The sequence below is a fragment of the Salvia splendens genome, chromosome 3 (assembly GCF_004379255.2).
Source record: "Salvia splendens isolate huo1 chromosome 3, SspV2, whole genome shotgun sequence".
NCBI classification, from domain to species: Eukaryota; Viridiplantae; Streptophyta; class Magnoliopsida; order Lamiales; family Lamiaceae; genus Salvia; species Salvia splendens.
The window spans coordinates 19335418-19361955 of NC_056034.1; the positions used below are offsets into that span (position 1 = coordinate 19335418).

General features: G+C 30.2%; 1 protein-coding gene and 1 non-coding gene across 2 annotated transcripts; one reads left to right on the forward strand and one right to left on the reverse strand.

Moving 5' to 3' along the window:
* The first annotated feature begins 16252 nt into the window (after positions 1-16252).
* Positions 16253-16355, forward strand: LOC121797531. Its single transcript, XR_006049894.1, has one exon. It is a non-coding gene; the product is annotated as a U6 spliceosomal RNA (small nuclear RNA).
* An 8385-nt stretch (positions 16356-24740) lies between these two features.
* On the reverse strand, positions 24741-26320 carry LOC121797439. Its single transcript, XM_042196196.1, has 2 exons — positions 25093-26320; positions 24741-25014 (listed from the first exon to the last, which is right to left on the reverse strand). The coding sequence occupies exons 1-2, from the start codon at positions 25556-25558 to the stop codon at positions 24977-24979; spliced, it is 504 nt and encodes a 167-aa protein (XP_042052130.1). The 5' UTR covers positions 25559-26320; the 3' UTR covers positions 24741-24976.
* Between the last annotated feature and the right edge of the window lie 218 nt (positions 26321-26538).

Here is a 26538-nt window from a genome sequence, read left to right on the forward strand (position 1 = left end):
TTCCCTTATATTTATCCGTCTTCAAATAATAATACCATACATTTTTTTCAATTTCTTATTTTACCAATTTATATCAAAACTTATTCGACTCTCCAATTTCGGTATATTAATGATTTATTCCCCTCACTTGGAAAATCATTTTTAAAATAAAACGTGCAGTCTTAAATCTCTCAAAATATTGTACTCCGGATTAGTGAAATATGAAAACAAAACATGAGGTTTCAAAAATGTCTTATTTATAAGGATTTCTTTCAGTTGAAAAAACATCTTTATAAGAATAAAATGTGTAGTTTTAATCCATATTTTCATTTCCAGCACAAAAACTAGTCTCTTCCCAATTTTAAATATGATCCACTACTTTTGCTCATTCCCTTATATTTATCCGTCTTCAAATAATAATACCATACATTTTTTTCCATTTCTTATTTTACCAATTTATATCAAAACTTATCCGACTCTCCAATTTCGGTATATTAATGATTTATTCCCCTCACTTGGAAAATCATTTTTAAAATAAACCGTGCAGTCTTAAATCTCTCAAAATATTGTACTCCGGATTAGTGTAATATGAAAACAAAACATGAGGTTTCAAAAATGTCTTATTTATAAGGATTTCATTCAGTTGAAAAAACATCTTTATAAGAATAAAATGTGTAGTTTTAATCCATATTTTCATTTCCAGCACAAAAACTAGTCTCTTCCCAATTTTAAATATGATCCACTACTTTTGCTCATTCCCTTATATTTATCCGTCTTCAAATAATAATACCATACATTTTTTTCCATTTCTTATTTTACCAATTTATATCAAAACTTATCGACTCTCCAATTTCGGTATATTAATGATTTATTCCCCTCACTTGGAAAATCATTTTTAAAATAAACCGTGCAGTCTTAAATCTCTCAAAATATTGTACTCCGGATTAGTGTAATATGAAAACAAAACATGAGGTTTCAAAAATGTCTTATTTATAAGGATTTCATTCAGTTGAAAAAACATCTTTATAAGAATAAAATGTGTAGTTTTAATCCATATTTTCATTTCCAGCACAAAAACTAGTCTCTTCCCAATTTTAAATATGATCCACTACTTTTGCTCATTCCCTTATATTTATCCGTCTTCAAATAATAATACCATACATTTTTTTCCATTTCTTATTTTACCAATTTATATCAAAACTTATCCGACTCTCCAATTTCGGTATATTAATGATTTATTCCCCTCACTTGGAAAATCATTTTTAAAATAAAACGTGCAGTCTTAAATCTCTCAAAATATTGTACTCCGGATTAGTGTAAATATGAAAACAAAACATGAGGTTTCAAAAATGTCTTATTTATAAGGATTTCTTTCAGTTGAAAAAACATCTTTATAAGAATAAAATGTGTAGTTTTAATCCATATTTTCATTTCCAGCACAAAAACTAGTCTCTTCCCAATTTTAAATATGATCCACTACTTTTGCTCATTCCCTTATATTTATCCGTCTTCAAATAATAATACCATACATTTTTTTCCATTTCTTATTTTACCAATTTATATCAAAACTTATCCGACTCTCCAATTTCGGTATATTAATGATTTATTCCCCTCACTTGGAAAATCATTTTTAAAATAAAACGTGCAGTCTTAAATCTCTCAAAATATTGTACTCCGGATTAGTGTAAATATGAAAACAAAACATGAGGTTTCAAAAATGTCTTATTTATAAGGATTTCTTTCAGTTGAAAAAACATCTTTATAAGAATAAAATGTGTAGTTTTAATCCATATTTTCATTTCCAGCACAAAAACTAGTCTCTTCCCAATTTTAAATATGATCCACTACTTTTGCTCATTCCCTTATATTTATCCGTCTTCAAATAATAATACCATACATTTTTTTCAATTTCTTATTTTACCAATTTATATCAAAACTTATTCGACTCTCCAATTTCGGTATATTAATGATTTATTCCCCTCACTTGGAAAATCATTTTTAAAATAAAACGTGCAGTCTTAAATCTCTCAAAATATTGTACTCCGTATTAGTGAAATATGAAAACAAAACATGAGGTTTCAAAAATGTCTTATTTATAAGGATTTCTTTCAGTTGAAAAAACATCTTTATAAGAATAAAATGTGTAGTTTTAATCCATATTTTCATTTCCAGCACAAAAACTAGTCTCTTCCCAATTTTAAATATGATCCACTACTTTTGCTCATTCCCTTATATTTATCCGTCTTCAAATAATAATACCATACATTTTTTTCCATTTCTTATTTTACCAATTTATATCAAAACTTATCCGACTCTCCAATTTCGGTATATTAATGATTTATTCCCCTCACTTGGAAAATCATTTTTAAAATAAACCGTGCAGTCTTAAATCTCTCAAAATATTGTACTCCGGATTAGTGTAATATGAAAACAAAACATGAGGTTTCAAAAATGTCTTATTTATAAGGATTTCATTCAGTTGAAAAAACATCTTTATAAGAATAAAATGTGTAGTTTTAATCCATATTTTCATTTCCAGCACAAAAACTAGTCTCTTCCCAATTTTAAATATGATCCACTACTTTTGCTCATTCCCTTATATTTATCCGTCTTCAAATAATAATACCATACATTTTTTTCCATTTCTTATTTTACCAATTTATATCAAAACTTATCTGACTCTCCAATTTCGGTATATTAATGATTTATTCCCCTCACTTGGAAAATCATTTTTAAAATAAACCGTGCAGTCTTAAATCTCTCAAAATATTGTACTCCGGATTAGTGTAATATGAAAACAAAACATGAGGTTTCAAAAATGTCTTATTTATAAGGATTTCATTCAGTTGAAAAAACATCTTTATAAGAATAAAATGTGTAGTTTTAATCCATATTTTCATTTCCAGCACAAAAACTAGTCTCTTCCCAATTTTAAATATGATCCACTACTTTTGCTCATTCCCTTATATTTATCCGTCTTCAAATAATAATACCATACATTTTTTTCCATTTCTTATTTTACCAATTTATATCAAAACTTATCCGACTCTCCAATTTCGGTATATTAATGATTTATTCCCCTCACTTGGAAAATCATTTTTAAAATAAAACGTGCAGTCTTAAATCTCTCAAAATATTGTACTCCGGATTAGTGAAATATGAAAACAAAACATGAGGTTTCAAAAATGTCTTATTTATAAGGATTTCTTTCAGTTGAAAAAACATCTTTATAAGAATAAAATGTGTAGTTTTAATCCATATTTTCATTTCCAGCACAAAAACTAGTCTCTTCCCAATTTTAAATATGATCCACTACTTTTGCTCATTCCCTTATATTTATCCGTCTTCAAATAATAATACCATACATTTTTTTCCATTTCTTATTTTACCAATTTATATCAAAACTTATCCGACTCTCCAATTTCGGTATATTAATGATTTATTCCCCTCACTTGGAAAATCATTTTTAAAATAAACCGTGCAGTCTTAAATCTCTCAAAATATTGTACTCCGGATTAGTGTAATATGAAAACAAAACATGAGGTTTCAAAAATGTCTTATTTATAAGGATTTTCATTCAGTTGAAAAAACATCTTTATAAGAATAAAATGTGTAGTTTTAATCCATATTTTCATTTCCAGCACAAAAACTAGTCTCTTCCCAATTTTAAATATGATCCACTACTTTTGCTCATTCCCTTATATTTATCCGTCTTCAAATAATAATACCATACATTTTTTTCCATTTCTTATTTTACCAATTTATATCAAAACTTATCCGACTCTCCAATTTCGGTATATTAATGATTTATTCCCCTCACTTGGAAAATCATTTTTAAAATAAACAGTGCAGTCTTAAATCTCTCAAAATATTGTACTCCGGATTAGTGAATATGAAAACAAAACATGAGGTTTCAAAAATGTCTTATTTATAAGGATTTCTTTCAGTTGAAAAAACATCTTTATAAGAATAAAATGTGTAGTTTTAATCCATATTTTCATTTCCAGCACAAAAACTAGTCTCTTCCCAATTTTAAATATGATCCACTACTTTTGCTCATTCCCTTATATTTATCCGTCTTCAAATAATAATACCATACATTTTTTTCCATTTCTTATTTTACCAATTTATATCAAAACTTATCCGACTCTCCAATTTCGGTATATTAATGATTTATTCCCCTCACTTGGAAAATCATTTTTAAAATAAACCGTGCAGTCTTAAATCTCTCAAAATATTGTACTCCGGATTAGTGTAATATGAAAACAAAACATGAGGTTTCAAAAATGTCTTATTTATAAGGATTTCATTCAGTTGAAAAAACATCTTTATAAGAATAAAATGTGTAGTTTTAATCCATATTTTCATTTCCAGCACAAAAACTAGTCTCTTCCCAATTTTAAATATGATCCACTACTTTTGCTCATTCCCTTATATTTATCCGTCTTCAAATAATAATACCATACATTTTTTTCCATTTCTTATTTTACCAATTTATATCAAAACTTATCTGACTCTCCAATTTCGGTATATTAATGATTTATTCCCCTCACTTGGAAAATCATTTTTAAAATAAACCGTGCAGTCTTAAATCTCTCAAAATATTGTACTCCGGATTAGTGTAATATGAAAACAAAACATGAGGTTTCAAAAATGTCTTATTTATAAGGATTTCATTCAGTTGAAAAAACATCTTTATAAGAATAAAATGTGTAGTTTTAATCCATATTTTCATTTCTAGCACAAAAACTAGTCTCTTCCCAATTTTAAATATGATCCACTACTTTTGCTCATTCCCTTATATTTATCCGTCTTCAAATAATAATACCATACATTTTTTTCCATTTCTTATTTTACCAATTTATATCAAAACTTATCCGACTCTCCAATTTCGGTATATTAATGATTTATTCCCCTCACTTGGAAAATCATTTTTAAAATAAAACGTGCAGTCTTAAATCTCTCAAAATATTGTACTCCGGATTAGTGAAATATGAAAACAAAACATGAGGTTTCAAAAATGTCTTATTTATAAGGATTTCTTTCAGTTGAAAAAACATCTTTATAAGAATAAAATGTGTAGTTTTAATCCATATTTTCATTTCCTAGCACAAAAACTAGTCTCTTCCCAATTTTAAATATGATCCACTACTTTTGCTCATTCCCTTATATTTATCCGTCTTCAAATAATAATACCATACATTTTTTTCCATTTCTTATTTTACCAATTTATATCAAAACTTATCCGACTCTCCAATTTCGGTATATTAATGATTTATTCCCCTCACTTGGAAAATCATTTTTAAAATAAAACGTGCAGTCTTAAATCTCTCAAAATATTGTACTCCGGATTAGTGTAATATGAAAACAAAACATGAGGTTTCAAAAATGTCTTATTTATAAGGATTTCATTCAGTTGAAAAAACATCTTTATAAGAATAAAATGTGTAGTTTTAATCCATATTTTCATTTCCAGCACAAAAACTAGTCTCTTCCCAATTTTAAATATGATCCACTACTTTTGCTCATTCCCTTATATTTATCCGTCTTCAAATAATAATACCATACATTTTTTTCCATTTCTTATTTTACCAATTTATATCAAAACTTATCCGACTCTCCAATTTCGGTATATTAATGATTTATTCCCCTCACTTGGAAAATCATTTTTAAAATAAAACGTGCAGTCTTAAATCTCTCAAAATATTGTACTCCGGATTAGTGAAATATGAAAACAAAACATGAGGTTTCAAAAATGTCTTATTTATAAGGATTTCTTTCAGTTGAAAAAACATCTTTATAAGAATAAAATGTGTAGTTTTAATCCATATTTTCATTTCCTAGCACAAAAACTAGTCTCTTCCCAATTTTAAATATGATCCACTACTTTTGCTCATTCCCTTATATTTATCCGTCTTCAAATAATAATACCATACATTTTTTTCCATTTCTTATTTTACCAATTTATATCAAAACTTATCCGACTCTCCAATTTCGGTATATTAATGATTTATTCCCCTCACTTGGAAAATCATTTTTAAAATAAAACGTGCAGTCTTAAATCTCTCAAAATATTGTACTCCGGATTAGTGAAATATGAAAACAAAACATGAGGTTTCAAAAATGTCTTATTTATAAGGATTTCTTTCAGTTGAAAAAACATCTTTATAAGAATAAAATGTGTAGTTTTAATCCATATTTTCATTTCCTAGCACAAAAACTAGTCTCTTCCCAATTTTAAATATGATCCACTACTTTTGCTCATTCCCTTATATTTATCCGTCTTCAAATAATAATACCATACATTTTTTTCCATTTCTTATTTTACCAATTTATATCAAAACTTATCCGACTCTCCAATTTCGGTATATTAATGATTTATTCCCCTCACTTGGAAAATCATTTTTAAAATAAAACGTGCAGTCTTAAATCTCTCAAAATATTGCTACTCCGGATTAGTGAAATATGAAAACAAAACATGAGGTTTCAAAAATGTCTTATTTATAAGGATTTCTTTCAGTTGAAAAAACATCTTTATAAGAATAAAATGTGTAGTTTTAATCCATATTTTCATTTCCAGCACAAAAACTAGTCTCTTCCCAATTTTAAATATGATCCACTACTTTTGCTCATTCCCTTATATTTATCCGTCTTCAAATAATAATACCATACATTTTTTTCCATTTCTTATTTTACCAATTTATATCAAAACTTATCCGACTCTCCAATTTCGGTATATTAATGATTTATTCCCCTCACTTGGAAAATCATTTTTAAAATAAACCGTGCAGTCTTAAATCTCTCAAAATATTGTACTCCGGATTAGTGTAATATGAAAACAAAACATGAGGTTTCAAAAATGTCTTATTTATAAGGATTTTCATTCAGTTGAAAAAACATCTTTATAAGAATAAAATGTGTAGTTTTAATCCATATTTTCATTTCCAGCACAAAAACTAGTCTCTTCCCAATTTTAAATATGATCCACTACTTTTGCTCATTCCCTTATATTTATCCGTCTTCAAATAATAATACCATACATTTTTTTCCATTTCTTATTTTACCAATTTATATCAAAACTTATCGACTCTCCAATTTCGGTATATTAATGATTTATTCCCCTCACTTGGAAAATCATTTTTAAAATAAACAGTGCAGTCTTAAATCTCTCAAAATATTGTACTCCGGATTAGTGAAATATGAAAACAAAACATGAGGTTTCAAAAATGTCTTATTTATAAGGATTTCTTTCAGTTGAAAAAACATCTTTATAAGAATAAAATGTGTAGTTTTAATCCATATTTTCATTTCCAGCACAAAAACTAGTCTCTTCCCAGTTTTAAATATGATCCACTACTTTTGCTCATTCCCTTATATTTATCCGTCTTCAAATAATAATACCATACATTTTTTTCCATTTCTTATTTTACCAATTTATATCAAAACTTATCCGACTCTCCAATTTCGGTATATTAATGATTTATTCCCCTCACTTGGAAAATCATTTTTAAAATAAAACGTGCAGTCTTAAATCTCTCAAAATATTGTACTCCGGATTAGTGTAATATGAAAACAAAACATGAGGTTTCAAAAATGTCTTATTTATAAGGATTTCATTCAGTTGAAAAAACATCTTTATAAGAATAAAATGTGTAGTTTTAATCCATATTTTCATTTCCAGCACAAAAACTAGTCTCTTCCCAATTTTAAATATGATCCACTACTTTTGCTCATTCCCTTATATTTATCCGTCTTCAAATAATAATACCATACATTTTTTTCAATTTCTTATTTTACCAATTTATATCAAAACTTATTCGACTCTCCAATTTCGGTATATTAATGATTTATTCCCCTCACTTGGAAAATCATTTTTAAAATAAAACTTGCAGTCTTAAATCTCTCAAAATATTGTACTCCGGATTAGTGAAATATGAAAACAAAACATGAGGTTTCAAAAATGTCTTATTTATAAGGATTTCTTTCAGTTGAAAAAAACATCTTTATAAGAATAAAATGTGTAGTTTTAATCCATATTTTCATTTCCAGCACAAAAACTAGTCTCTTCCCAATTTTAAATATGATCCACTACTTTTGCTCATTCCCTTATATTTATCCGTCTTCAAATAATAATACCATACATTTTTTTCAATTTCTTATTTTACCAATTTATATCAAAACTTATTCGACTCTCCTATTTCGGTATATTAATGATTTATTCCCCTCACTTGGAAAATCATTTTTAAAATAAAACTTGCAGTCTTAAATCTCTCAAAATATTGTACTCCGGATTAGTGAAATATGAAAACAAAACATGAGGTTTCAAAAATGTCTTATTTATAAGGATTTCTTTCAGTTGAAAAAACATCTTTATAAGAATAAAATGTGTAGTTTTAATCCATATTTTCATTTCCAGCACAAAAACTAGTCTCTTCCCAATTTTAAATATGATCCACTACTTTTGCTCATTCCCTTATATTTATCCGTCTTCAAATAATAATACCATACATTTTTTTCAATTTCTTATTTTACCAATTTATATCAAAACTTATTCGACTCTCCAATTTCGGTATATTAATGATTTATTCCCCTCACTTGGAAAATCATTTTTAAAATAAAACTTGCAGTCTTAAATCTCTCAAAATATTGTACTCCGGATTAGTGAAATATGAAAACAAAACATGAGGTTTCAAAAATGTCTTATTTATAAGGATTTCTTTCAGTTGAAAAAACATCTTTATAAGAATAAAATGTGTAGTTTTAATCCATATTTTCATTTCCAGCACAAAAACTAGTCTCTTCCCAATTTTAAATATGATCCACTACTTTTGCTCATTCCCTTATATTTATCCGTCTTCAAATAATAATACCATACATTTTTTTCAATTTCTTATTTTACCAATTTATATCAAAACTTATTCGACTCTCCAATTTCGGTATATTAATGATTTATTCCCCTCACTTGGAAAATCATTTTTAAAATAAACCGTGCAGTCTTAAATCTCTCAAAATATTGTACTCCGGATTAGTGTAATATGAAAACAAAACATGAGGTTTCAAAAATGTCTTATTTATAAGGATTTCTTTCAGTTGAAAAAACATCTTTATAAGAATAAAATGTGTAGTTTTAATCCATATTTTCATTTCCAGCACAAAACTAGTCTCTTCCCAATTTTAAATATGATCCACTACTTTTGCTCATTCCCTTATATTTATCCGTCTTCAAATAATAATACCATACATTTTTTTCAATTTCTTATTTTACCAATTTATATCAAAACTTATTCGACTCTCCAATTTCGGTATATTAATGATTTATTCCCCTCACTTGGAAAATCATTTTTAAAATAAAACTTGCAGTCTTAAATCTCTCAAAATATTGTACTCCGGATTAGTGAAATATGAAAACAAAACATGAGGTTTCAAAAATGTCTTATTTATAAGGATTTCTTTCAGTTGAAAAAAACATCTTTATAAGAATAAAATGTGTAGTTTTAATCCGTATTTTCATTTCCAGCACAAAAACTAGTCTCTTCCCAATTTTAAATATGATCCACTACTTTTGCTCATTCCCTTATATTTATCCGTCTTCAAATAATAATACCATACATTTTTTTCAATTTCTTATTTTACCAATTTATATCAAAACTTATTCGACTCTCCAATTTCGGTATATTAATGATTTATTCCCCTCACTTGGAAAATCATTTTTAAAATAAAACTTGCAGTCTTAAATCTCTCAAAATATTGTACTCCGGATTAGTGAAATATGAAAACAAAACATGAGGTTTCAAAAATGTCTTATTTATAAGGATTTCTTTCAGTTGAAAAAACATCTTTATAAGAATAAAATGTGTAGTTTTAATCCGTATTTTCATTTCCAGCACAAAAAATTAGTCTCTTCCCAATTTTAAATATGATCCACTACTTTTGCTCATTCCCTTATATTTATCCGTCTTCAAATAATAATACCATACATTTTTTTTCAATTTCTTATTTTACCAATTTATATCAAAACTTATTCGACTCTCCAATTTCGGTATATTAATGATTTATTCCCCTCACTTGGAAAATCATTTTTAAAATAAAACTTGCAGTCTTAAATCTCTCAAAATATTGTACTCCGGATTAGTGAAATATGAAAACAAAACATGAGGTTTCAAAATGTCTTATTTATAAGGATTTCTTTCAGTTGAAAAAACATCTTTATAAGAATAAAATGTGTAGTTTTAATCCATATTTTCATTTCCAGCACAAAACTAGTCTCTTCCCAATTTTAAATATGATCCACTACTTTTGCTCATTCCCTTATATTTATCCGTCTTCAAATAATAATACCATACATTTTTTTCAATTTCTTATTTTACCAATTTATATCAAAACTTATTCGACTCTCCAATTTCGGTATATTAATGATTTATTCCCCTCACTTGGAAAATCATTTTTAAAATAAAACTTGCAGTCTTAAATCTCTCAAAATATTGTACTCCGGATTAGTGAAATATGAAAACAAAACATGAGGTTTCAAAAATGTCTTATTTATAAGGATTTCTTTCAGTTGAAAAAACATCTTTATAAGAATAAAATGTGTAGTTTTAATCCATATTTTCATTTCCAGCACAAAAACTAGTCTCTTCCCAATTTTAAATATGATCCACTACTTTTGCTCATTCCCTTATATTTATCCGTCTTCAAATAATAATACCATACATTTTTTTCAATTTCTTATTTTACCAATTTATATCAAAACTTATTCGACTCTCCAATTTCGGTATATTAATGATTTATTCCCCTCACTTGGAAAATCATTTTTAAAATAAAACTTGCAGTCTTAAATCTCTCAAAATATTGTACTCCGGATTAGTGAAATATGAAAACAAAACATGAGGTTTCAAAAATGTCTTATTTATAAGGATTTCTTTCAGTTGAAAAAACATCTTTATAAGAATAAAATGTGTAGTTTTAATCCATATTTTCATTTCCAGCACAAAAACTAGTCTCTTCCCAATTTTAAATATGATCCACTACTTTTGCTCATTCCCTTATATTTATCCGTCTTCAAATAATAATACCATACATTTTTTTCAATTTCTTATTTTACCAATTTATATCAAAACTTATTCGACTCTCCAATTTCGGTATATTAATGATTTATTCCCCTCACTTGGAAAATCATTTTTAAAATAAAACTTGCAGTCTTAAATCTCTCAAAATATTGTACTCCGGATTAGTGAAATATGAAAACAAAACATGAGGTTTCAAAAATGTCTTATTTATAAGGATTTCTTTCAGTTGAAAAAACATCTTTATAAGAATAAAATGTGTAGTTTTAATCCATATTTTCATTTCCAGCACAAAAACTAGTCTCTTCCCAATTTTAAATATGATCCACTACTTATGCTCATTCCCTTATATTTATCCGTCTTCAAATAATAATACCATACATTTTTTTCAATTTCTTATTTTACCAATTTATATCAAAACTTATTCGACTCTCCAATTTCGGTATATTAATGATTTATTCCCCTCACTTGGAAAATCATTTTTAAAATAAACTTGCAGTCTTAAATCTCTCAAAATATTGTACTCCGGATTAGTGAAATATGAAAACAAAACATGAGGTTTCAAAAATGTCTTATTATAAGGATTTCTTTCAGTTGAAAAAACATCTTTATAAGAATAAAATGTGTAATTTTAATCCATATTTTCATTTCCAGCACAAAAACTAGTCTCTTCCCAATTTTAAATATGATCCACTACTTTTGCTCATTCCCTTATATTTATCCGTCTTCAAATAATAATACCATACATTTTTTTCAATTTCTTATTTTACCAATTTATATCAAAACTTATTCGACTCTCCAATTTCGGTATATTAATGATTTATTCCCCTCACTTGGAAAATCATTTTTAAAATAAAACTTGCAGTCTTAAATCTCTCAAAATATTGTACTCCGGATTAGTGAAATATGAAAACAAAACATGAGGTTTCAAAAATGTCTTATTTATAAGGATTTCTTTCAGTTGAAAAAACATCTTTATAAGAATGAAATGTGTAGTTTTAATCCATATTTTCATTTCCAGCACAAAAACTAGTCTCTTCCCAATTTTAAATATGATCCACTACTTTTGCTCATTCCCTTATATTTATCCGTCTTCAAATAATAATACCATACATTTTTTTCAATTTCTTATTTTACCAATTTATATCAAAACTTATTCGACTCTCCAATTTCGGTATATTAATGATTTATTCCCCTCACTTGGAAAATCATTTTTAAAATAAAACTTGCAGTCTTAAATCTCTCAAAATATTGTACTCCGGATTAGTGAAATATGAAAACAAAACATGAGGTTTCAAAAATGTCTTATTTATAAGGATTTCTTTCAGTTGAAAAAACATCTTTATAAGAATAAAATGTGTAGTTTTAATCCATATTTTCATTTCCAGCACAAAAACTAGTCTCTTCCCAATTTTAAATATGATCCACTACTTTTGCTCATTCCCTTATATTTATCCGTCTTCAAATAATAATACCATACATTTTTTTCAATTTCTTATTTTACCAATTTATATCAAAACTTATTTGACACTCCAATTTCGGTATATTAATGATTTATTCCCCTCACTTGGAAAATCATTTTTAAAATAAAACTTGCAGTCTTAAATCTCTCAAAATATTGTACTCCGGATTAGTGAAATATGAAAACAAAACATGAGGTTTCAAAAATGTCTTATTTATAAGGATTTCTTTCAGTTGAAAAAACATCTTTATAAGAATAAAATGTGTAGTTTTAATCCATATTTTCATTTCCAGCACAAAAACTAGTCTCTTCCCAATTTTAAATATGATCCACTACTTTTGCTCATTCCCTTATATTTATCCGTCTTCAAATAATAATACCATACATTTTTTTCCATTTCTTATTTTACCAATTTATATCAAAACTTATCCGACTCTCCAATTTCGGTATATTAATGATTTATTCCCCCCACTTGGAAAATCATTTTTAAAATAAACAGTTGCAGTCTTAAATCTCTCAAAATATTGTACTCCGGATTAGTGAAATATGAAAACAAAACATGAGGTTTCAAAAATGTCTTATTTATAAGGATTTCTTTCAGTTGAAAAAACATCTTTATAAGAATAAAATGTGTAGTTTTAATCCATATTTTCATTTCCAGCACAAAACTAGTCTCTTCCTAATTTTAAATATGATCCACTACTTTTGCTCATTCCCTTATATTTATCCGTCTTCAAATAATAATACCATACATTTTTTTCCATTTCTTATTTTACCAATTTATATCAAAACTTATCCGACTCTCCAATTTCGGTATATTAATGATTTATTCCCCTCACTTGGAAAATCATTTTAAATAAACCGTTGCAGTCTTAAATCTCTCAAAATATTGTACTCCGGATTAGTGTAATATGAAAACAAAACATGAGGTTTCAAAAATATCTTATTTATAAGGATTTCTTTCAGTTGAAAAAACATCTTTATAAGAATAAAATGTGTAGTTTTAATCCATATTTTCATTTCCAGCACAAAAACTAGTCTCTTCCCAATTTTAAATATGATCCACTACTTTTGCTCATTCCCTTATATTTATCCGTCTTCAAATAATAATACCATACATTTTTTTCCATTTCTTATTTTACCAATTTATATCAAAACTTATCCGACTCTCCAATTTCGGTATATTAATGATTTATTCCCCTCACTTGGAAAATAATTTTTAAAATAAAACTTGCAGTCTTAAATCTCTCAAAATATTGTACTCCGGATTAGTGAAATATGAAAACAAAACATGAGGTTTCAAAAATGTCTTATTTATAAGGATTTCTTTCAGTTGAAAAAACATCTTTATAAGAATAAAATGTGTAGTTTTAATCCATATTTTCATTTCCAGCACAAAAACTAGTCTCTTCCCAATTTTAAATATGATCCACTACTTTTGCTCATTCCCTTATATTTATCCGTCTTCAAATAATAATACCATACATTTTTTTCAATTTCTTATTTTACCAATTTATATCAAAACTTATTCGACTCTCCAATTTCGGTATATTAAAGATTTATTCCCCTCACTTGGAAAATCATTTTTAAAATAAAACGTGCAGTCTTAAATCTCTCAAAATATTGTACTCCAGATTAGTGAAATATGAAAACAAAACATGAGGTTTCAAAAATGTCTTATTTATATGGATTTCTTTCAGTTGAAAAAACATCTTTATAAGAATAAAATGTGTAGTTTTAATCCATATTTTCATTTCCAGCACAAAAACTAGTCTCTTCCCAATTTTAAATATGATCCACTACTTTTGCTCATTCCCTTATATTTATCCGTCTTCAAATAATAATACCATACATTTTTTTCCATTTCTTATTTTACCAATTTATATCAAAACTTATCCGACTCTCCAATTTCGGTATATTAATGATTTATTCCCCTCACTTGGAAAATCATTTTTAAAATAAACCGTGCAGTCTTAAATCTCTCAAAATATTGTACTCCGGATTAGTGTAATATGAAAACAAAACATGAGGTTTCAAAAATGTCTTATTTATAAGGATTTCTTTCAGTTGAAAAAACATCTTTATAAGAATAAAATGTGTAGTTTTAATCCATATTTTCATTTCCAGCACAAAAACTAGTCTCTTCCCAATTTTAAATATGATCCACTACTTTTGCTCATTCCCTTATATTTATCCGTCTTCAAATAATAATACCATACATTTTTTTCCATTTCTTATTTTACCAATTTATATCAAAACTTATCCGACTCTCCAATTTCGGTATATTAATGATTTATTCCCCTCACTTGGAAAATCATTTTTAAAATAAACCGTGCAGTCTTAAATCTCTCAAAATATTGTACTCCGGATTAGTGAAATATGAAAACAAAACATGAGGTTTCAAAAATGTCTTATTTATAAGGATTTCTTTCAGTTGAAAAAACATCTTTATAAGAATAAAATGTGTAGTTTTAATCCATATTTTCATTTCCAGCACAAAAACTAGTCTCTTCCTAATTTTAAATATGATCCACTACTTTTGCTCATTCCCTTATATTTATCCGTCTTCAAATAATAATACCATACATTTTTTTCCATTTCTTATTTTACTAATTTATATCCAAACTTATATTCTCTATTATTAAGACTACTGGTAATGGACGAATTTAACATTACGTATTAGTGAAATTCGAATATGAAACATTTTGGCTTAGAAAAATACAGTCAGTATTAACAAATATTTGGCTTAGAAAATTCAATCACTTTTAACACCAATGAGTCTCTATGGTCTTCTTAATTAGTAAACTATACTTACTACTACTACGTACTACTATACTACTCATAGTGATAGTGGAATGAATGAGCTCTAGAAAGAAAGAGCTCTAGCTATGGTGTTAATCCAATGAGCATCTCACGAAATTGAATGGCCACTTCTACATAAAACGAAGATGTAATATACTATAAATTTTAATTTATGGTATGTTCTATAACTGACATTTCAATTCGTATTTGAAATTTTAAATAAGCTAAAGAAAAAGAATATCTCAGTAGCAATTAAGGCATGATGGTAAAAGACTTCAGTGTCTCTAACTAGAAAAAAATTAAAAGCTACTTATGGAATTTTGTCCACCTAGATCTCCCTCGCGTTGATTAAAAGTTTTGTAGGAAAGTGAATTGTTCAACTAAATATTATGTATTTTCACTATGTAGGTATTTCAATCAGGCCAGTCCAATGACATTCGAGTCAATCTTATTCAGGTTGCAGACTTATTGGGTTGAAATCTTATTGAGTTAATTATTAATAACTCTAATCCTAAATTCTTGGGTTTCAGGTTTTACCAGCAGGCTAAAAGAAACATCATTATCTCTATTTAATTTTTTCTCACATTTTGTTTTGTTTTAACTTAACTCACAAAATCACTATATAAAATCTTATTTTGAATAAGAAATGCTCCATTTAGAATAAAATAGAGAAAATAATATTTCTGTCTCCTACTTTATTACTATTTGCTTACTTAATACACTAAACACCCCCCTTCAGTTGGAGACTAATATCATCATTGCAGCAAAAAAGGCTATTCCGTCGCCTTAATGGCCCTCACACTTTGGCCCGACATCATGTGAGGGGGTTCAATCAGGGTACGCAGTATTCCGTTAAGGGGGAGGCCTTAACCCACTGGCTGCCAAAAGCCCATCTCCCAAGGCCTTTGATATGAGCATTATTTAGTTAGTTAAATTAGGGATTTGCGTCCCTTCGGGGACATCCGATAAAATTGGAAAGATACAGAGAAGATTAGCATGGCCCCTGCGCAAGGATGACACGCATAAATCGAGAAATGATCCAAATTAGGGATTTGCGATCTTTTTCATATTTTGTTTTCTTGTTCATTAAGTTAGTCATTAGCATTATATATAGGAGTTATTGTAATCATTTGAGAAATCAATCAAGAATATCAATATTATCGTTCATTCTCTTCTCCAAGTGTGAAAACCGTCTTGCTCGACGGGCACTCGCCCGCGACAGACATTTATCGATCTCCAATCCACGGACGCCGATCAGCCCGATATGAGGTTTATCCTATCAAATTGGTGCTTTCATCGCGATTTCACCCTCCAAAACACCGATCGAATCACAACTACGTTGTTGCCCGACGGGAATCCACCGCGCACAGCAACTAGCCACACCGATCGAACCATAGCTACGTCGCTACCCAACAGGAATCCACCCGCGCACAACAACTAGTTATGCCTTCCCACCATCTCGAACCAAAGTTGCGCTGCTGCCCGACGGAAGACGTTCTGCCCACAACACCAGATTTGGTTGCCGAGCTCTAGCCGCCGGACAACCCTACTTCCGCAGCCCGACATCACACTGCCAATAGCCTGCCAAAGTTGATGTTTTCGACTCTCTTCAGCGTGTCGTACTTCCCACCTTGAAGACAAAGTGGATTTCAACTGCGGGGGAGTTGATACAAGCATTATTTAGTTAGTTAGATTTGGGATTTGCGATTTTTTTTCTATATTTTGTTTTCTTGTTCATTAAATTAGTTATTAGCATTATAAATAGGAGTTATTGTAATCATTTGAGAAATCAATCAAGAATATTAATATTATCATTCATTCTCTTCTCCAAAGTGAGAAAACCGTCTTGCTCGACGGGCACTCTCCCGTGACAGACATTTATCGATCGCCGATCCACGGACGCCTATCAGCCCGATAGGAGGTTTATTCTATCAGCCTCACACTTGTGCCTGAGAGATGTAAGCCACTATATAACAGTAATGGAATTCGAACCCAGACTCATTACAACAAGATGTTTCCGCTAATATCATCACTCATTATATTTTTTTGGGGAAAAAGCAATCTTTCCAAAATCAAATAGCTAGTTGGGGGTGGTTTGTGTAAATACATAATACTGAAAGACTGGGTAATAACACATACACCATGAGCATGTCTCTGTTTCCATCCTATTAATTAATATTTTCTCCGTATTTAAAAAATAGAAACATCTGAAACGACACGGGTTTTAATGCACAATTGGTAAAGTAAGTGAGAAGAATTGGTAAAGTAAGAGAGAAGAAGAGAAAAATGGTAAAGTAAGAGAGAAGAAGAGAAAAAATAGTAAAAGTAGAGTTAGTGGATTGTGATGTCATGTCCTAAAATAGAAATATTCTAAAGTTTCTATTTTTAAGAAACAACCCAAAATGAAAATAGTTGCTATTTTTAAAAAACGGAGGGAGTAAAAAAGAAAAATATTACTTCCTCCTTCCCAATAAATATGAAATATTTGCTTTTTGGTTATGTAGTATTGTTTTGTGGGTTAAAGAATAGAGAGTAAAATAAAAGAAAAAGAAAAGTAGAGATAAAGTTATTTATATTTTAAGAAACATTTTATTTTTAATGGGACAACCTAAAAAAGGAAAATGTTTCATTTATTTTTAATGGGAGAAAGAGATTAGTAAAAGAGATTAGTACATGCCAATCTTTCGTTAATCCATGGTGAGTGGTGACTAATCGAAATAAATAAGATTGCATAGTCGTTCCTTCAAAAAAAGAAGATTGCATAGTCTCCCTACCTCTATTTATTACCCAATGATGGGGTATTATTTGTCACAATTTCATTGGTTCATAAATTTTTCTTTAATATTAAAATAAAATCAATTTACAATGTATCACTATAATTGAATTTATTCATGGTATCATTTATTACAATTTCATTAATTTATAACTTTTTTTAAAATATTAAGATAAAAAATAATATACACTCCATACCATTATAATTAAATCATTTTCATTTTTCAGTTGTCTCATTATAGATAAGTAATTTCCTATTCCAACAAAACAAAACATACTAGTATAATCTCTTTTAGAACATCCTCACTGACACATCATCATTCTCCTCAACTAATACTACACACCACAAATCCTACAACTTCATACCTCTATTCCAACAATTTGAATTTGAATTTTTTAATTATCATTCACATTATGAATTGAAATAAATAACAATATATAAATAACAAAATGACTTCCTTAATATTCTTAAAAATTACATTAACTAAGAAGACTAACTCAATTGCTGGAATCTGATAGTGTTTGTATCCAAATTTCTTCCATGAAATGATATAATTGTATTTATAGAGTTTAAAATTTGGGTTTAAAAAAAATGCAAACTCTACCCACCGTCCCTCCCTAAAACACCACCACCACCCCCTATAGGTTCAGCGTTGCCTCCACAATGGGCACCGCTCCATTGCCCGGACCGCCACCATTACTCGGAATCCTACCATTGGAAGGGTACCCTAGTCGGTGCCCCACCTATCTCCCCCTCTAGCAACACGGCCCTCCTTGCATTGCATTGGAACTTGCAGTGCGACACTTTTCCCTTCAACCATTACCAATGTTGTTACGATATAGTATTTATTTTATCTTACTTTGGTCTCTTTTTACTTAATCCTTAGATTATTCTCTCATACTTTATTCTCTTTCCAGATAACTCACTAAACATTATTTTCATAAACTTACCGTATAAAGAAATGTCTCAACTATAGTAGAAAAAGAGAGTATAAATTTTATACTTAGATATTATATTAAAAAAGTAAAATTTATACCAAATTTATGATTTTTTATTCAAGGGGGAATCACTCAATTTCCTGGATTCTAATTCTATTTTTAAAGATTAAAACCAAGTTTGTTATAGTTTAACAACAAAAATCTTTTCTTTGATCTCTATATAGTATTTCATTTTTGCTATAATCTCTTTCTCGCTCAGTGTCTATTTTCGTTTACGTACTATGATTGCTGACAATAATTTGTTCTTCGATTCCCATAATTTCAATCCATGCAAAAATATTATGAAATGTTTTAAACAACAGTTGTGTATTTTAAATTTTGTATTTCAGCTGGATGTTATTAACGTTTTAGATTTGATTACGTTTTATTCTGTATTTGTCATAGTTGTATTTTTTAGGAATTTTATAGTAATATACTAGTATATAATTTTTTTAATTATCTTTATTATAAATAATTATATTATCATTAATATCTATATAATGGTGTTGATGAATGGTCATTAATAATAATATAAAAAGGTATAATTTGTTTAGAACGAATATTAATGATATGGAAAACAGAAAATAGTACTGTTTTAATTATCTTTATTATACGTAATTATATTATCATTAATATATGTACTGGTACTGATGGATGGTCATTAATAATCGTAAATAATTGGTCTGCAAGAATATTAATTATATGAAAAACAGAAAAATGAATGAAATATTAAAAAGTGATTAATTAAGTTCTTAATCTCTGAATAAAGTGGTCTCAGCTGAATGAATCAGCCGCCAGTAGACGCCAAAATGGGCCATACGAGACTTGTCCAATGTGATATTTTCTCTGATTTAAAGCCACTTTCAATATCCTCTCGAAGGTCCCACTTAACTTATCTATACGTTTTGAAAATTTATTGTTAATTTTGTCTTCGTGGAAACAAAATGATTTCACTTAGCACTACATCAATATCGTGTCTTTTACTTATAATTGAACTTTATGATATTTGGATTTAAATGAGGTCACTTTCAATAGCAAAATTCTCGAAATAGGCTCATGTAGGAACTTGATTTTTGAAATGGGCATATGTAGAAACTGGATTCTCGAAATAGGCCCATGTACAAAAGGCTCATGTTGGAACTTGATTTATGAAATGAGCTTATGTAGAAACTGGATTTTTGAAATAGGCCCATGTAGAGTTGCATGCATTTTGGAAATACTTAACTAAATACGCATTTGGAAATGTGTATTGAGTTATGCATTTCCAAACATCCTTAACTCAAATTAAATAGGGCAGATGGGTTTGAACAACCCCATCTTGCGTAACATTTCCAAATGGACAACAAGACAGACTTTTTTTGGCAAACACTATCACTTGAAAATAGATGGGTAAACCGATACAGATTAGACTGAAAATCCTATTGATCGGAAATCCACTGCTAGGTACTTTACTTTCATCGGAGACTACTTGAGACATAGAGAAGTAAGAGATGAAATGTGGTTGCCCTTAGTCAAGCATCGAGACAAAGTTTCGAGTAATCAAAAGTAGATTGACCGATATCCCGTGACTATAGAAAACTGATGACAAAATTGAACTTATTAACCTTCAAAAGTGTGCAAGTTATTCTTAACAACAACGTGGCAATCAACATCTTAGAAAAGTCAGTTTAACACGCCCGAACAAAACATGTGAAAGTTGACAGACATTTCATAAAAGAGAATGTTAACAAGGATCATTGAATATCTTTTATGGCAGATCAGAAGTCAATTAGATGATCTCGTAATTAAGGTCGAAAGTTTACAAAACTGTACATAAATATTAGGCCAAGTTAAGTACAAGGATCCTGTTACTTGGGAGGGATATTGAACAATTTAACAAAACAAACATAGAAAGATTGAATGAAATTCAAATGTAGTTTAACAAATATTATGATAATTAAATATTATAGATTATAAGTGTCTGATTTTATTAATTGGTTAATACGACGTACTATATTTTTATGTTAATTATAGAAAATTAATTTTTGAACTTTTTGATTTTATTTCCTTCATATTTTAGATATATTTGTGCAATTTCGGTTTTGATTTTTTTAGTTGAGATTTTGGTTTTAGGGTTCAAATTGAATTTTGTAGTTCAAATTTGAGTTTCTGGTGTTTGATTTTTTCAAGTAATTCTGTTTGGTTCGATTTTAATTTTAAATTCATTTTTTTTAAAAAAAGTAGATCTCTAGGGGTAAAAAAAGATTTACTTGAACGATGGCAAAGATCGATGCAAAGTGTCAAAAGCTGGACGAAAAAGATTTACTTGAACGTGTGAAATTGAGGTCAGATCTCTAGGGGTAAAAAAACACAAATTTCATTGCTCATTTTGAATTTTCACTCTGTTTCTCATCATGCAACCAAGGTAAGTAGGAAACAATAATGACTTTTCATGCCCAAAAATACATGCCTTTAATATTCATTTTCCCGAAAACCAAAACAATCAATATTATGCTTGTTTGACAGAAAAGTAATGTAGATCACTTTTCTTTCGTGATAGTGAAGAGAATTTAAAGAATGGCAACTCGATTGATTTAAATCGTCCTATATAAATGCAGGAGCTGTGCCTTCCATTTTTTCTTGTGGGTTCTTAGTTCAATAACTATGGGTGAGTAGCCCTTGTTGGAGAAGCAGGGCACGTGCATAACACATGAGATTTGTTCTTTTGGATTTGCACGTGACCTTCTTCTCCAACATGGGTTCCCCACTCTTTCTCCGATACCATGGTGAAAAGGTGATGATGACTTATTTAGCAAGTTTTCTTTATCTGCCTTTCCCTCATTTGTATGTTGGAGTTCTCGAACAATCTATCTCTAGATTATGATGAGGTAACACTTGTACAAACAGAACACGTTTCTTGTGATATTTAGTCTCATAGGTAAGAGTAAGAGCATCCGCGGTGGACAGACTATAGTATAGTCCACCATTGCACATAGCCAACCTAAGCCTCGCCCCATACACCCGCGCCCTATGTATAGTCCGGAATATAGTCCGGGCTATAGTCTGCCCATTGCGGACACCCGTTCTATGGTTTTCTATTTTTTAATTTTATTTTTTGTTTTTTTATCCTATTTTCCACTCTATAAAATATAAATACATCACATTTTATCTTCATTTCTCACGCCTTCCAATCTCTTTCCCTAACTCACTTCACATCGAAGAAATTTGGTACGTAACCAATGAAATTGTAGTTTTTTAGTATTTCACATTGTACTTTTTCATTTTTTAATAAAACGAAGATTTTCATATTGTGGTTTTAAATTTATGTATTTTGTTATTTTATTATATTCAAAAGTAAAAAATTAAAAATAAATACCAAATGATTGTTAGTAAAAGATAGGGAAGGTTCTATGGAGGGCTATAGTCCATCCACGGCAGCTGAAGATGTAGGACATAGAATACTGACGTGGAAGACTATAAATTGGTATAGGGCGGGCTATGGGATGGACTAGTCCTCCCTATAGTGGATGCTCTAAGCCAATAGTACTCCCTCCGGTCCCAATAAAAGCACCATTTCACATTTTTTTTTGGTAAGTAGACCTCATATTTCATAATTTTAGTCAAATTTTATTATACAATCAACTAAAGGCGCATCACGACCTACAAGCAATTGATGCAGCTGTGACCATCCACAATTCGGTTGATCTATCCGAGTACCACAACTATATATTAGGAGTATAGTTGATGTAAATCAAAATTTAATAGTAGTAGTATATTGTTTGGATTCGATATGTCGGCTTTATTTGATGTTCATCATTACATAGATTTGGGTTTGATGTTGGAAATTGAAGAAGGCTAAGTGAAAAATGGATAAAAACTGGAGTAGAATCAATGACAAAAGTCTTCTTTTGAAGGTGAATATTGAGAAAGCAATATGGAATAGCATTACTGTCAATCTCCATTCTAGATACACTGTCCATCTCTATTCTAATTCATTATGCATCATACTCGTTTGGAACGTTATGAAAATTAATATGATTGGTAAAGTTTTGGAACTTTATGAAAATTAATATAATTGGTAAAATGAAAGAGAGAATACATATATATGGCTGTTGAATAATTAAAATATTAAGGATGAAGGTATATATAGGGTTGTGATCATTTGAGATTTTTTAGCCTAATTGAGAATTGAGATGCATTATCAGCTACTCATTTTTATTAAATGAGTGGTCCAGAATTTGCCAGATGAAAAATATTTTTAGATATTATGAAAGGGCAAAATGGTAATTTCACGGTACATTTTATTCAATAAATATTTTTTTAATTTTATTTTTTAAAATTTTTAAAAAATGTTTTATTATTATTTTTTTAAATTTTCTTTTATCAACTACATATACAATTCATGTCAACTACACACATATAATGTCAATTATGTGTACAATATATGTCAACTACATATACAATTCATGTCAACTATACACATATAATGTTAGGGATGTGATCCAATGCAAACCATATACCTAATACAAACTCAAAACTTTAATCCCAACCATTAATTATAACAGATCTGTGGTTAATATTGCGTAGAATTTCTATCTCAACAAGAGCATGTATTTTGTCAACAGAGGGTATTTTTGTAAGTTAAGTTTCTGAACGGTTTATGCGTTCCTAATTTCTCTCCAACCTTCCAAAACTGAAAATATTCACATCTTCGAAAGGATCTTAACACCATTGTAATTGACGTCGAAACTTTAATTGCGTTGATTCTTTGTTGATGTTGAATTTTGTGTTGAAATAGTGTTGATTCTATGTTGATTCTAAAATATGTGTTAATCTTATGAAGATTTTTTGTTGAATTTGTGTTGAATCGATCGTATTGCTTTTTTGTTGAATTATGAAATCTGTGTTGATTTTATGCGCTGAAATTTCGTTGATTCTTTTGTTCTGCCGTTGGTGATTTTTTGCGTTGAAATTGCGTTGATTTTTTTGTTCAGCTGAAGTTGAATATTTTGTTGAAATCGTATTGATTCTATGTTGATTCTAAAATCCGTGTTGATTTTTTGTTGAATTTGTGTTGAATAGATCGTGTTGCTTTTTTGTTGAATTATGAAATCTGTGTTGATTTTTTGCACTGAAATTTCGTTGATTCTTTTGTTCTGCCGTTGGTGATTTTTTGCATTAAATTGCATTGATTCTTTTTTCTGCTGCTGCTTCACAAATAATCGCCGCTGCAGCCGTTGAATGAGGGTTGAGAGAACGAGGGGGAGAATAGTCGAAAAGGAGAGAGAGTGACGAAAAGGTAAAAAGTTGGAATGAGGGGGAGTAATTGAAACGGTTTAATTAACATGAATAGTGGAAGGAGAGAGAACGACGAAATTGAGATTTCACAATTATTCTATAATTAAATGATTCACCGTATTATGAAAGTGTCTAATATACCCCCTGTTGACAGATTCATAGAAGTTAAAAAAATTTAAATCTTGAAACATAATAGGTGTTGATCTATAATAATTAGTGGCTAGGATTAACGTTTTGAGTTTGTATTAAATATATGGTTTTCATTATATCATTATGTAATAGCCGCGAACTCATTTCGTGAGATTTATGAAATAAAGTTGAAACGTAGAACGACTACGTCTTTTAATTTAGTCATTACGAGTACGATGCAAACCGTGTTTTGAGAAAACGCTTGTTAGAGGCACAAAAAAAATAAATAGCCGTTTATTTCTTAAGTAAATGAGATACGAGGTATACATCTCGAGCTAAGTCTCAAGTTTACAAATGTTTGACAATAAAAAGAAAGCGAAGGAAAACAAAACAAGGAATATTAAGCAAGGATATTCAGCCATCTCGAGCCAAAGCACTCTGCACCAGGGCCTCGGGCCTCGCTTTCGTTCGACCGCAGGGTCAAGAACAACGAAACGTGACACACGAGGTCGTTTCAGCCAGCCACTCCTTCACCCCATCGCCACTTTCCAACTGCAAACACCACCAAACAAAACCAATAAGCACCGATAACTAGCAATCAAAGCAAAAGGGAGTAAGAGGCAACACTACCTTCCTTGTTGAAGACCAAAATTTGCCAAGATAGGGAGGATGGAGGGCAGCTCTTACAGCCTTTTCCTCCACCAGCCGAGAGGCTGCCACGAACCAGAATAAAAAGAAGAGGAGAGCTGCAGCAACTCTGCACTCCAGCTCGAGTACCACCCCTGCCTTTCCCAGCCTTAACCGCAGGCTGCAATGGGACAAATAAGCCTGCAACGTCTGCCTTCCAGCTGCAGCAAACTGCAGAGCTGCAGTTAACAACCTCTGCCCATTCTTGTGCACCTGCCACAACAAAAAACAAGTTCCATTTATGAATCCAAGTACTAAGTACCCACATGAAGCCAAATGCAGTTAAAATTTCAGTAGGATACAAACAAGAATACAGCAGCCCCTTAACAGCACCGGGTACATGTCTGCAGCGTTGCAGGAAGGAGCAGGAAATCAAAGGGGCAGCCGAGGATCCCCTTTCCCCTGACATTTAGTAACAAACTTGCAGCTTTCAGTTACAACCCCTATAAATACCTCTTGCCTCAGTTTCACCCTCCATCACATAACAATATACTCACTAAACGGAGCAACAAGTGGATGAGTGAGGGAGATCAAGACCGAGGAGGGGAGCAACTTAGCAAGTTCAGTAGAGGTGCAGGGGAAATGTAACACCCATCAGCTCAAAATCTTAAGTCTAATAGCATCATTTTGAGCATGATAGAAACAAAGCATGAAAGCGATTCATAATAACATGAGGATCTGAGAAGAATAGTAAGCCTCCTTTCCACACAGAATCAGTCACATAGAAACAACAGTCAACATGAGAAAGAATCAATCTTTTAAAATAGGTACTAATAACCCTAAGCCCCAAACCAGAACCTTGCTCGAATCTGTTATATCAACGCGAACTAAGACTAGCCAATAACAAGAGAAACACGATAAACTAGTAGGGACTTAGCTTCGGCGTGGTGAAGGTCCGATTAGACAGCGAGCTGCTATGGGGTCTTGACAGGAAGAACCGCCGTCTGCGTATCACTCCTAAGCCGAGAGATTCGGCGTCGTCGAAGGGAGAAAAGATGGATGCGACGGCAGCAATAAGACGGTTGCTCATCCTTGAATGCGGGCGGTGGCGGTGATGTCGTGTCTGGATACCGACGTCATCGCGAAAGGCACCGCGAACCGTGAAGCGACAGAGGGGCACCAGGTACAGCCGACAGTGGCGACGGCAATACCGTCGGCCCGACGTCGGAGCCGTCGGCCCGACGTCGGGCGATCGGCGTAAGGACGCCGAGGAAGAGAGAGATTGGAGGCTAGGGCTTTGAAAATTGAATTAGAGAGAAAGGGGGAGGTAGGCCGACGAGAGAGGGGAGTATATCTTTCCTTTGGGCCGAACCTCTTGATTTTAAAGCCTCTTTAGTTTTGAGTTGGGCCAAGAAATTTAATTAAGTTGGGCTCCTCATTAAAGATGGA